The sequence below is a fragment of the Thermobia domestica genome, chromosome 9 (genome assembly GCF_964235325.1).
Source record: "Thermobia domestica chromosome 9, izTheDome1.hap1.1, whole genome shotgun sequence".
NCBI classification, from domain to species: domain Eukaryota; kingdom Metazoa; phylum Arthropoda; class Insecta; order Zygentoma; family Lepismatidae; genus Thermobia; species Thermobia domestica.
This window is the reverse complement of record NC_137462.1, coordinates 94,123,500-94,138,645: the sequence shown is the minus strand read 5'-3', so window position 1 is coordinate 94,138,645 and position 15,146 is coordinate 94,123,500. Positions and strand designations below refer to the sequence as shown.

Sequence of the window (15,146 nt, the reverse complement as noted above, 5' to 3'; positions counted from 1 at the left end):
AATGAAATAAATAAAAAAAAAATACATGAATAGTTTCGTTAAAATTTACCTGCAAAATACATTCATCTGACTAGTGCAATAAGCTTGAAGTCAAAACTTGTAAACTGAGATTATTTGTACTGCTAACTTGAACTTGTATCACACGACTAGCGAGATACTAGGCCACTACCTTCAAGAAACTGACTTCAGTTTACCCAGATCAACTATTTGGTGTCTCTTAACGTAATGTTAAAAAACGAAAGAAAAAAGTAGTTAATTTTTAACTAGAAGATAGAACTAACCAATAAAATAACTACTCATTTAAAAAGAAAATTTAGTCTTACCTGTAAACTTTTGGAACTGCATCTACAGGATTCTCGGACACTTTACACTTCATCCTGTCTATTAAGCATCTTGCTTCAATTTTGCTCCTTTCTGTTTCATGAGAGTGTACTCCACTCTTTGATAAAACATCGTCACCCAAAACAACAACTGTCGCTTTGCACCCACGTGTACATTTCCAATATGTCTTTTCTTTACTACGTCTATTAATCCGGTATAAGAACCCTTCGTACGCGAGCACTTTCCCCCCGTATTTCGAACTGACAAATTCTGCCATTCTGTGCTGCTTACTATTCCTATTGATACTTATAAAGTGACAGATTAAAAATTTGAATTGAATTTTATACAGATTACTGTCTCGATCTCAGAACTTTCACTTTTCGAAGCCGTCAGGTGTTCTGAACGCTGATTGGCTACCGGTGAACACAGTAGCCAATCACCTTCAAGAGTACCAAACTGAAACAAAATCTTATAAATCCCTTTCCCTCCCCGATTATCTGACCTTTTGATTTGAGTTGAAACTCTACAAAAACATTCAATTACGATATTTGTATTTTGTATTCCTGCTATTTACATTGACAATATAAATATGAAAATAGAAGTATGTATGATATTATGGCATATAGTATAGAATCACGTATAGAAGACAAATCAGCTGATAAGGTGATGCCGAAAAAGTAATTTTAATGTAGGAGACTAAGACCCTTTCTTAAGGGCCCCCTTATGCATCCTGTTGCATTAGCCCTATTTGTTTAATATATGGCCATCAAACATGTCTTAAGGATGTGAACTGTGGCACATTTTACGTACTATGAGTCGTAGCACGTTGGAGATGAAATACTGGAAAACCGAATAAATTTTTTTTGTGAAATGACTTGATATTAGACCGAAGAAACTTCGTTTTATGTTCGTTTTCGTTTCAGTTTCAATGTCAAACTGTTTTTTTTTTTTTTTTTTTTTCAACTGAATCAATTTTCCATTTTCCTGTAGGAATTAAAAAGAAATAATATTCATATTTACTAAAGTAGATGCAAACAACCCTGCTAATAACAGAATTATATCCCAGCAATTTTTCCCAGAAGAAAAAGTAGAATAACATCTAAAATTTATGATGAAACTTGAAGAAATAGTTATTCTTCTTACATAATTTCTTAGAATTACGAAACAGATTATTGCGAATGCAAGACAAAACCCATGGAAAATTTCTGATAAAACTGACAAAATTCAAGGAACAGAATCATAGTTGCAGTTTAATAAAGAGATTTTTTTTTTCAGCGGCCATGCATCTAAAATGTTATATATAATTCTTCACTTTATTGAAATAACATTTTCTAAATACTGAAAACCCAACGAAACACATAAGACTGTTATAGTAATCAGATGCGTAGCTAGAGGGGAACGAGCGGGGCTGTTGCCCTGAGCGCTAATAGTAGGGGTCGCCGAAAAAGCAAGAAGAAAGAAAAAATATGGGAAGTCAGTAAACGACGCGTCGCCCTGAAAACGTATTGGCGTCCGATTAAATCAATATTGTTAGTTTGCAAAGAAATAGATATGATAAAAATTTTCTTGCTTGCTCCGCTCGCAACATAAACGTTTCAATAAGAATCACAACAAGCTTTTACTTATTACGTTAAAAAGTTATTATATATGATTTGTTAGTGTCAGTGTGATAAGCAAGGTGCCTAGTAATGAATTATAGTCTACACAGGAGTGTTTTCAAAATCAGAAACGGTCAAAGTATGAAATACGTGTTCGGCGTTTTGTTGGTGATGAGTTTGCTTAGATAATCACGCTTCTCTACCCAATCGGATTACTCACGACGGTGAGAATGAAAACTCTGAGAAATTCGCAAAGAAGGCTCCTTCTGAATTTCCATTACATTTCACAGAATATTTTTACCGTAAAATAATCGAAATTAAAATGCTATTTGTGTGGTCACATACAGAATAAAATCACAGATATTTACGACTAGCAGCGTTCACCCCGCTTCGCTGCGGTCACCCCGGAACGCAATAAACTTTGTTACTTAGATAATTTTTACTTTTTCGCTTTCAAGTGATATGATAAAAACCATAGAAGATTGCAGTAAATGTTAACATTATATCGCCTGTCATTTATGTTAACCCGCCCCGCTTCGCTGCGGTCACCCCGCAACGCAATAAACTTTATTACTTAGATAATTTTTACTTTTTCGCTTTCAAGTGATATGATAAAAACCATAGTAGATTGCAGTAAATGTTAACATTATATCGCCTGTCATTTATGTTAACCCGCCGAGTGACACGATCATGCGGGTTGCATATAAATACGTTTATTTTTACCTATGATGAACTAACAAAGGATTTGTACGTTATGGACACTTGAATGGTCAATTATCTCAAGACACTGGTAATTAAAAATTAAAGTGATATGATAAAAACCATCTAGGGTCCAAATCCTAATAACCCCCCAAAAATGAAAGAAATTGGTTCAGCCGTATTAGCGTGATGAGGGAACAAAGGATTTGTGCGTTCTCTTTTATATATAAGATTATTAGGAAGGCTGGAACCACGTGTAATAGGCTTGATGGCTTACATAGATGTGGTTGCATACTGTTTACATTTTGAACAACGATTATGAGATCTTTATTTAAATTACATTGGGTATATTGACGATATGTGGTATTTAGTATTTACATTGACAGTATAAATGAAATGAAATGAAATTTTTAAGTTTTACGTCCTACGGTAATGCTGGCTAGGCTAAAGGAGACGGTGATGATGAGAAATGAATGAAATAGTGGAAAGTAGGAGAAAACGGTAGAACACCGAGAAAACCAACGCACACGGTGTTTGTCCACCACAAAGCTCACCTGGCTCGAGCTGGGATCGAACCATGGACCCCATGCACCAGAGGTGAACGCTCTACCCCTGAGCCATTGCGGTCCCATTTTTTTCTTTTTTTACAATATAAGTACGACATATTGCGTGTAATACAGAATCATGTATAGAGGACAAAGCACCTGATCATATATAGAGGTGATGCCGGAAAAAGATCTGTGATGTAGAAGACAAAGGCTTTTTTTAGAAAAAGAAAAGAGACCGAATTATGCATCTTCTTGCATTGTTTGTTTAATATATGGCCAAATATATTTTGAGGATGTGAACTGTAGCACCTATTACGTACTGCGAGCCTTAGAATGTTGGAGATGAACTACTGGAAAACTGAATAAAATTTTGTTGTGAAATGACTTGATATTAGACCGAAATAAGTTTATTTTCTTGTAACTGAATCAATTAATTTTCCATTTCTCTGTAAGTATTAAAAAAACACATCTCTACTAAAGTAGACGTGAATAACGCTGCTAATAACAAAACTGTACCTAGTCATTTTTTCTGAGAAGAGCAAGTAAGATAACATTTAAAATATATGATGAAATTTAAAGGAATAGTTATTCTTCTTACAGAATCTATTAGAATTACTAAAGAAAAAATCCCTAGAAAAGATCCCTCCCTGCACAGAATTCCCCGTCTCGAAAGAGTAGGCAGAACGGGAAGTAGGCACAACGGGAATTACCGTTCTGCCTACAGATAAGATCATTAAAAATATTTTCTACAAAGTGCTGGAGGGCCTGTAGGCATAACGGGAAGTAGGCACAACGGGAAGACACCGTTCCAGCACAATAATCTTTATATATATATATATATATATATATATATATATATATATATATATATATATATATATATATATATATATATATATATATATATATATATATATAAGTGAATGTATTTGTGAATGTATGTGTGTGTGTGTTCCAGCATAACTCTAGAATGTCTGGAGCAATTTTAAGCAAACTTGGTATGCGTATTACTTACAATCTAGAAAATAATTAGTATTGTCACGGTTAAAAAAAAAAAAAAAAAAAAAAAAACTAGCACACTCAGCGGAAGTGTGAGGGGGAAGACATAAAAATGATCGAAAATAACGCATATTAGTGTTGAATCCATAGTTTTCAGAATCCATCAGCTGATTGGTGATAATTCTGACCAGGGCCGGTTCTAGACATTTCGTAAATGTAAGCAAACAATATTTCGGCGCCCACACCTAAATGATAATAAAAGATTAGAAGGTTATAATGGACAAAAATTCTTTAAATAATTGTTACAATTGCAAATTGCTTCAATATTTGTAGTCTTCCTGTGAATTTTAACGAAAAATGGCGGAATTATAACTAATTGACGTTGGATGAATACTGAACAATGTTCAAATTTTAATAATTAATAGAATTTTTATTAAATAAGCACAAAACACACTATGATATATACTTAAGATGTATTTTGACAAATACAATTGAAAAACTCATGAGCTTCAAGTCAAATGTTAACACAGGTTTGATTTTGACAAAGAGGTATGCTCTTATGCTTCATTAAAAGCATTTTTACACAATACTTTCTAGTGATACAATTATGATAATTCGCTTAATTTCTCGTTTCTTTGTTACTGAAAAGTTCATGTTATAAAGACACTTTTCTAGCTTCTGATTTGGCAAAATCTCTTATTACTGCATTCGTATCAATTTCATTGAGTATGTCATTTTGAATGGCCATCAAAGCTAGTCCATTTAATCGTTCTTGAGGTATAGTTGATCTCAAATTATTCTTCATTAATTTTACCATAGAAAAACTTTGTTCATTACTGGCCGCTGACACTGGGAGAGTGAGAGGTATTCTTAAACTTACTAAAATGTTTGAAAATTAATCCACATATCCACTTTTTCATGGTGAAAGAAAAAGCTTTGGCAGGAGCGATACAGGAGGTCAAAATAGGTCTAAATATTTGGAGCTCGCTGAAGACATCATTTCCATCAAAGTCACATTCCTCTTCACCACTCAACATAGTTTCAAGATTCATACGTGTTTTCTTCAAAGCCCCTTTATCCTATGTTTGCAGATGGTGTATTTGGTATAGAAATTCAAAGCATTTACTGTGGTTTTCCGTAAGTTGGAATTATTCTTTCGGTAATGTGTTTGCTTTGTCCAGCATAACATTTAAAAAGTTGACTTTAAAAGATGTTTTGCTGCCTCAATAGGTTCATCCTCACTTTTATATGCTTTGGATGGATTTGGGTTTCCTTTTCAAACTCAGTACTGATTCCCATTTTCTCTGCAAGCTTTGTTGCGTCTATAATTACACCATTCATTCCATCATCAGACCTATTTTTTTTTTAAGAATTCCTTGAACACTTTAGATGAAATTCATTGAACTTTCTAGATCGGAGGTGACATTTTGTAACATTTCACTAACCGTGTTAATTTTAAACAGTATCTCATGGCAGATGACTATACAGCAAAGAAATTTGAAACTCTGCATTTTTTTTAAAAATAATTTCCAAAGCAGTGTTTCTGCCAAAGGCGTCAAATTTTTCGTCTTGGAAGGCTTCATACACAGCATCAAGAAATTTGCCTTGGACAGTACCTTAATGGTAATATGGCTTAAATTCTACTCTCCCAGTGTGTGCTGCTGAGAGGTTTTTACTGTCAATGTTGGTGAATGTTTAGTTAGAATGCACCAGCGGTAATTTGATGCTGAAAAGAAGTTGTACATTTGCTGAATTTTACGGATAAAAAAGTCTACTGAAAGGGGGCGGGACAAAGCATCGTTTACTACTAAATTTAGGGAACGGTTCCCACATGGGAGAAAAGAGACCCGAGAGTTAAGGTCAGTATTCCCTTTTGAACTTCACTATGCTTTCCTTTCATATTCGAGCTATTGTCAAGGTGTGCAATCAGGTATGATTGAATATTATTTTACATTTTCAAGCTTTTTTTACACTGTCTTGAATCTTGGTAAGCAGAAGTCCGATAAATTTCGTTTTGCATTGTTTTACTTAAGTAATGTACACGTGTTTCGTCGGTAGAGACCCTCCTCACATTTAAACATAATATTGTCAAATTTTGCAGTGTGTGTTCTACCAGTTAAAAAAAATCCATTGTTACTTTTGTTAAGAGTTTCATTTGTACTTCTAAACGTCAAACTTTGAGTGTCAAGAAATTGAACAATACAAAGTATGCGTTTCGGAACTTGATACCAATGTTCTGTTTCGTCTTGAACAAGGCGTTTATTCTCTTTATCATTTGTTTTATCCAAACGTAATCGTATGCTCATCTCACGCCATAATAGACAATCCGCCATTTTGAATTTTACATTTTGGTATCCGATTCCTACATAGCGACGTCGAGTGTCTCTATATACCCAATTTCAGATCCATAGATTGAATTTGGTAATTTGAGTCCGCCATGTTGGATGCGCCATCTTGATTTGTAAGCTTTGATATCAGATTCGCATTGACCTACCTTTCAAACCTTTATATACCACGTCTCAAAAGAATTACATCAATAGCTTCCTATTTTGTCGATGTTTTCTGCAGTTTCAGAGCGTGACTTGTTCTGATCTTCAAATGGTCGCCACGCCCCCTACAGGCCCCATTCAAGTGAATTATTTCACTTTTGAGGTATACTTAGTGTGACCTTTCCAACGACCCCCGCGTACCACTTTATGTACTTCCCTAGTTAGAGATTAAATTAAATACATAGTAATATACTCAAAACACACAAAAATAATATCTGATTGCCTGTTATTTCTTTCTTTCAGGATAACGAACTTGAAATGCTGAAGCCTACGCTAGTTTGGATTTATATACTGATTTCTGCAAATACCACAAAAATTAATTTCAATTTTCCAGACGAAAAAAATCGGATAGCCATCATCAAATATTGTTTTCAAATATTACAAGAGAAACTGACAAATTTTAGACTGATTCTAATTTTGAACAATATTACAAATAATGAGCTGTTACTAATAACTATACAGAAGGAACTCAATACGCCTGTATCAATTTATACTAATGCACATAGTGTTGTTGAGCGGCATGTAGGGAAAAACTTTGATCCACATACGTCAACTATTAAGGCAGACTTAGTTTTACTCATGTCAGAAAATCTTCAAATTACTGAATGTGTACTTAAACAGATAGGGCAACATATTATCCCATCCTGGAATACAAGAGCTACATTTATTGTATTGCTTGATAATGAAATAAGTACAGAAGATGATCTGAGATCCTTCTTTGACACTGCGTGGAAACACAAAATACTCAACATATTTGTGGTAGTCAAATCAACATACTTTAATCAATTCTATCAGCATAATATAAATCTATTCATTCTATCGTATAATCCTTTCCACACGAACGAGAATCTGTATGCAGAAACTGTAGAAGACAGAAATGTATACTCTAGAAAGTATCATTTCAGAGATACGCTGAAGAATTTGGAGGGATATCCACTGTTAGTATCCAGAGTAAATTCTATGCCACGTGTTGGACTTACCAAAGGTTCTAATGGTCATTTGATCTATCAGGGATATACTGGTCTAGTATTTCAAACCATTAGTCACTTCATGAACTTCACAACAATCCTTGCTGTTGATTACGAAGGAGCCAAGTACGGACTCAAATTATCCAACGGAACCTGGACTTTCCTCATGGGAGATCTCGTGTATAACAAAGTCGATGTGGGATTAGCATCCTTATTCTTTTACGAAGATCGTTTTGTGTCAGTTGATTTTGTGCATTGGTTACTTCCAGCAGAATTGTGTTTTTTAGTACGGAAAGCAGAACGGATTCCACAGTGGATGTCTTTCTTTATTGTATTCAATTATAAAACGTGGTTATCCATTTTGTCACTTTTCGCATTCAATACAGCACTCATGAAGTGTATTCCACAAATAGGAGTTATGTCTCTCAGAAATAATACCGAGCTTTCAAAATGCTTAGCGGTAGTGCTATCTGTCCTTTTACAAATTTCAGTCAGTCAACCAAAAAATACTGAATTGAGGATGATATTCTTTCTTTGGGTGTATTTTAGCTTGATATTAAATGCCTTGTATCAAGGATCGATTGTGAGTATGTTAACGACGCCTCATTACTACAAGGAAATAGATACCTTGAAGCAACTTCAAGATAATATTAAGATCATAACGGGTACTCCATCCGTAAGAAAATTCTTGAAACAATCTGATCTATTAGACTTATATCAAAAGTATGAAGCTTCTTATAGCTATAAAACTAACATGTATCGCGTTGCATTTGAAGATGGTGTTGGCTTATTATCAAACAGAATGAAACTTAAATATTTAACAAAAGAGTTGTATTCATATTCAGCAGGCAATCTATTCCACATTGTTAAGGAACCTCTTCTATTCGCTCTCTCTGGATTTGCACTACCTAAAGGTTCACCCTACTTGACCAAATTTAATTTTGTTATCCAACAGTCATGGTCTTCCGGCCTTTTAATGAAGTGGCATAGAGATACGATGTGCTTCAAAATTAACTGTGAATCATCATCTGACAAATCACCAGCTCCAATTGAACTCAAACATCTTAGAAGTGCATTTTATGTTTTACCAGCTGGTTATGCTTTAAGCTTCACTGTTTTTATTGTTGAGATACTTAAATTGAAATTTCATTCATACTTAGAAATACATAGTATTGTATGAATGTTTACAATGACTCGATATCAACCAATAGTGAACTTAGGAAGTTTTACGTAGAGGCCACTAAAATTTTGACAGGTCCGTTCGGGTTTATATATATTATTATAATATTATATATTATAATATATATATATATATATATATATATATATATATATATAATAATATTATATATATATATATAATATATAGCCTATATAATATATATATAATATATATATATATATATATATATATATATATATATATATATATATATATATATATATATATATATATATATATATAATACGTAGGCCCTACATTCACTAAGTTTCATACAGCACAAGGCCAATTCACTGAAACTGAACAACATGAATAAAAGATCACGGAAAGAAAAAGATTAAAAAATAAAAGAATACCAAATAAACTAACAAAACAAACACAAAACAGAATGTTCACCTCTCAATATACAATACTATCATCAGTTGACTTCTAATATTTCGTTCAGAAGTAAAAATGTTACGACCTTTTGAAACAGTATTGTAATCATACGCTTTGCGCTAGTCTATAAAACAAGAAGCGCTTAACAATTGATAATCTTGGTGTCTCGTAAGCTTGCAAACTGACGGAGTAAATTTGCCATGGAGGAACCCGAAAGTTGATCCGCGATGGTAAGAATTCAGAATCAATTTTACCATTAATAATCTTATATAGATGAAGTAAATCAACAGTGTGGCGTCGTTTGTCAGGGGTACAAAGTTTCATTAAAGACGTTAATTCCTGTCTCGCGTCACCACGTAACTCTGGAATTCTTGGGAACCTGTATGGCAAGAAAGAAGTTTAGAACGGAGTTGTTAAATAGATTAGATTAGTCTTCTATACAGATGAACATTATTCAATGATCGGGGAGATTATATATATTAGCATTAGATAGATCCTGGGTTCGAAACCCAGCCATCATTCTTATTAAGATTTTCTTAGGATTTCTAGGTAAGGTGTGGTGATGGACAGTATACATAGACATTACAGACATTATGTAAATCCTATTATACAGTATATAGACAGTTTATTTTCTTAAGATATAAAATCTTAAACGACTGTTACTTTTGTTTCACTTAAACCAAGTGAAAATACCTTTCAACATAAAAGAAGTACACAATAGTTTTATAACGAAGATATGTTCCAAACTCACTTTAGTAAACTATTTGTTACTAATAGTTGATTTAAATGTTGGTACTTCATCGGTAATCAGTATTCCTGGTTTCCTTTAGCTTCGTCAGTGATATTAACTAAATAACTGTTAGTTAAATAGAAATAAATGTGCTTATTCAATGTGTTTTTTTTTTTTCGAACTACTCATAATCATAATGCCTGTAGGTAACATTCTCTTGAACCTTGATTAGCCTAAGTTTTGTCTCGTTCAATAGATTTAATTTACCTAGATATATACAGTACAATTTGAAATGACATTGGGTTTAACCATGCTTCCTAGTCTAACGCATTTGTCATAGTTGAAACGTTTGTCTTCCCTTGTTCCTTTCCAATACCGTGCCGTGGGGAGGGCGAGCAGGGCAAAGGCCCCGGGCGCCGAAGCAAGGGGGCGCAAAATTTGGGAGACAAAATGAAAGATATATATAATGGAGGAAAAAAGTGTTCAAAATCAAGGAAAAGCAGAATTTATTTTTGAAAATTTTCTTACGCTTCGCGCCAGCCATAGTGGCGCTTCGCGGATGGTTTGTCGATCTCACTTATATGTAAGGAGGAGGGCGCCGTCGTATACTCTCGCCCTGGCCGCTGATTTTCCACGGCACAGCATTGTTCGTTTTTCTCCATTTCTTTTATTGCAAGAATGTATTCTTGAGAATGTGCAACCTAAGTACTCATTATTTGATTTATAAAAGCTGTAAATTGTTTATGTAAGTAAATCTGTAAAATGAGATAATTATAAGGATCTGTTGTGGGAAAAGAATACATTAAATAAATTGCATATTATCATTTTCTGTATTATTTACTTTTAGTTTTTCATTGTAAAGAGTAAATTACGGCTTTCGTTTAGCCTTTGCTGTTTTGCACGAGAAAAGGTTCTCTTTTGTGTTACAATGTATAATAAATATTCAATCACAACCTCGACCCATTTGGTTACCTGTACACATTTATGACAAAATTATGTTGATGGCACCCGTTATATATCGACGTTATGGGTAAGCAGGATAACATAATTATACAATGAACGGGGCTCCGCCCTTTTTCAAATTTTGTAGCCGAATTTTGGCAGCTGATGGTTTTGAAATTATTTTGTTGTATCCTAATAATGTTCATGGTGTATATGTTCATGTATTTTCTGACATCAAGCGACAGCCTATTGCTTTAATCGACGTATTTATCGGGTGTATTATCTAATTCCAATTGCACATATTGCATTCTAACCAGTAGCTTACACAGGAATTTATGTCGGGAGGGGTGCAAACTCAATATGAGGGTATTTTATATTAAAATTCCTAAAATTGTCCCTAAAATTAGGCTAAATTTACATAAAAGTCAAAATTTCGGGGGTCAAGACCCCCCAGGATCCACCCCTGCGTACGTCCCTGATTCGAACTATATAACTAGGTGAATGAAATATGAACTAGCCTTGATTAGCTAAGCGTCGGAACGGGTAGCTGGGTGTGATTGGGCAGATACTGTCGGTAGGTGGGGCTGCCGAAAGTCAGGAACCAGAATCGCCGGTTTATCACATGCTTCGTTTAGTAGCCCTCACGGTGAAGAGAAAAGCGTGCCAGTGACTGTTGTGCAACGCATCATTATCAAGTTCCTCACCCAGGAAAACGTCAAACCAGCCGAAATTTACCGCAGACTGCAGGCTCAGTTCGAGAATGATACCCTTTCGTGGGCAAGAGTGAAGGTGTTGTGCAACAAATTGAAGCAAGGCCGTGAATGTGTTGCAAATGAAGTTCACCCGCGTAGCCCTCGCACTAGTGTGTGATCCTATCGGTGGATTTCTTATACGAACGACCATCAAAATAACCTATGACTGCGGCCTTCAGGATCAAGTTAAGCTGCAGTATCGACGCAAAAGACAAGGCTGTCCCATCCGCCAGGTGTTGATCCTTCACGACAACGCCATACCCGACACAGCAGATGTTACGCAGCAGAAACTGGAGGCAATAACACACTGGAAAACGCTGTACATCCACCGTACAGCCCAGACTTATATTCATGTGATTTTTACCTGTTTGGACCTCTCAAAGAAGCACTTGGGGGCGAGCGATTTGCGACCAACTATTAAATGGAAACATTCGTGCGCAATTGGTTGGCTACCTGCTCAGCTTCATTCTACGGGAACGGCATAAAAACCTACTGAAAAGTTGGAAAAAATGTATATGTAAAGGTTGTGGCAATGTCTGTTTCCTACAATATATATATATATATATATATATATATATATATATATATATATATATATATATATATATACCCACTCAGTTAAATAAAGCAAATGAGGCCGAAGGAGCGTTCGACTCGATCCAACAGCTACCCTCAACCAATCGTAGACCGCCACGTTGCTCACAGGACATCATGACCTGGAAAACGGATGGAAATGGAAAACGGTTAGTTCGAACAAGTTGAGGGAAGAGCTAGAGGCGAGTGCTTCACACACGGGGATAAAAAGTAAGCAAAAACGTATTTGTGTTTCCGACATTTCTGCTGATAAGGGGCAAAAACAACAGTTTATCAATTTATACAATATTAAGATTTCCTTTTATTTATTTATTTATTTATTTATTCACAAAGTATTGATTTTGGTTATTCGTATGAGTTGGAAATAGAAAATCGGTACTTAAACTCTTAAATAAAAATAATGAAATACATGTTTGAACATTTTTGAAAATTCTGCTCCTAAGAGCGAACATTCAAATTTCCCTTTCCTTATTGAGAAAGTATCCAACGTGAGGACGGATTTACATATGTTGGAGGTATGAAAATCGGTATATAAACTGCTAATTAAATATAAAGGAACACGTATTTAAATGTTTTTTGAAAAAATACACATCTTAAAGGTGGAATTTTGCAACTTGAATTATTATATGAAAGAGAGCAAATAATTCACTCATATGTACCCAGGTCATACTAATATATCTAGAAGCATGAGATTTGGATAAAAACGCATTTTGTTACGAGAGCAATGAATAAGAAAGGATTTTTAGAGAGAATTACATACGCTAAAGGATGTAGGGAATTTAAGTATTTTGTTCAGAGTAATGTACCACATGGATTCCTGAAGTTAAGAAAATGGCACTCGGTATGTAAATTCCTCATTAAAAATAAGCTAACATGTTTTCCAGGCTTTAGGAAAATAATCATTTCAAGGAGAAAAGGTCTTCTCTTTCATCATTGAAAGCAACATTGTCTCTTGTTCATGATCGCAACATTGGAAGACGTAATGTAACGAGTGAAGATTAGAATTGAATTTTGGAGCATACTTAGTGCTTATCTTAACCTATACTTCAATCACCACTTTGATTAAAGGGTGTATCTTAAAGAAATACAGAATTAATGTGAGCGATAGGGTATCTCACTAGCACCTCAAGTGAGAAAAATGAAACTGCATTACAAATAATCTGATACATGACCCAGCATTTTCCAAATTCCGCTTTCAAGTGCAAGGGAGATGTTTTCGCCGAACGTTGTCTTGTGTTTGTAATAGGATCATGGAAAACAGCTTTACTATTTGAAATGAATTTTGGAACACAGTTATTGCCGACCGTAAGGGTTTTTTATCATGTCACATTAATAGAAGTATCCTAAGAGTATACGGGAGACCAAAATTTATGCCAAAGAGTATTTTATGGATGTTTACAGTTAAGTTTTCATTAAACAGTGCAGTGCGTATTCTAAGAGAAGAAAGAAGTTTAAATCTTTTTCATAAACTTATTCTCCCAGTGTGAAGAACGAGCATTTTAAAATTCTTATTCACGAATTTTCTCGTTGAAAATGGCCTGAAACTAAGAGAAGCATTACTCTATTATTGTTTACTTCTTTCTAGAATATGGTACAAGGAAAATCAAAAATAAATCAAGGACCAAAGGATATAGTATACGTAAGACCGTCTGAGTTCCAGAAGAAGCTGGACGCTCATACTTTTAGGGATTATTCATTGAGTATCTACGAACTTAGAAAGGGGGTAACAAGCCCACTTTCATTTACTTATCCACTGATACGAAAATAAGAAAGAACGTACCTATTTGCCCTTGTACTTTATATGCTATAGCGCATTACATTATATGCAACAAGGATTTTGGTCTGCATCATGATATAAATTTAAAAATATTTAACATTTTTCGAATCGAAATCAACAAAATTTATTCTAGAAAGTAAAAATAGAATGTTAAGCACATATAATGAAGACAACGCAGTGATTTAATTTGGTAACGTATAAATATATAATATGAAGTATCCTCGCGCACGGAAGACAGGGAGTTCTCATGTGTACTATTACCGGACCAAATAGAATAGCACTAACCAGGTTGTGGCTTGAGCTATGTAAATCTGATAGGGGTTGATGAGAGAACAATATAAAGAAGTGCAGAGGTTTTATTAAACGCCTGCAAGAACATGGGTTTAGAAGTAAATGCAGAGAAAATTAAATAAATGAAAATTCGCCGTGACCGTAATACTGCAAATTACGAATGCATTAAAGTATAAAATAATAGTTTCAACAAAGATGATACTTTAAAATATCTAGGATCAATATTAACAGACCAAACCCATATCCACGAAGAAATCAAATGTCTACTGAAAGCAGAGAATTCGTGTTATTCAGTCCATGATCTTTTGTCGAAGAATTCTGCCGAAGAATTTGAAGCTTAAAATACAGAAAACAATAATTATGCCTGTTGTACTGTAAGTTTGCTAAACATGGTCGCTTATTGTAAGGATAGAACGCTTATTTTTAGGGAAAGTCCTTGAAAATTAAATTCTAAGACGAATATTAGGCACCAAGACAGACGGGAATAGGAAATAGCGGAAAACTCATAACAAGGAACTGCATAATTTATATGGTTTACCTAACATTGTTACGGTCATTAAGTCTGGGATACTCAAGTGGGCAAGTCATTCAGCCAATGTGGAATTAAGTAGAAACCCTTTCAAAATTTTAACTGGAAACTCAATCGTAAAAAGAGCATTAGGAAGACAGTGACGTACACGCAGGAACTTATTTCGGGAGGGGTCCAAACTCAATATGAGGGTATTTTATACTAAAAATCCTGAAATTGCCCCTAAAATTAAGCTAAATTTACACAAAA

At 34.4% G+C, this 15,146-nt stretch overlaps 1 protein-coding gene across 1 annotated transcript; it reads left to right on the top strand.

The window, feature by feature from the left end:
- Positions 1-7,293: 7,293 nt before the first annotated feature.
- On the top strand, positions 7,294-8,862 carry LOC145660937 (glutamate receptor ionotropic, delta-2-like). The gene has a single exon (XM_081726376.1). The coding sequence runs from the start codon at positions 7,294-7,296 to the stop codon at positions 8,860-8,862; it is 1,569 nt and encodes a 522-aa protein (XP_081582502.1).
- The last annotated feature ends 6,284 nt before the right edge of the window (positions 8,863-15,146 follow it).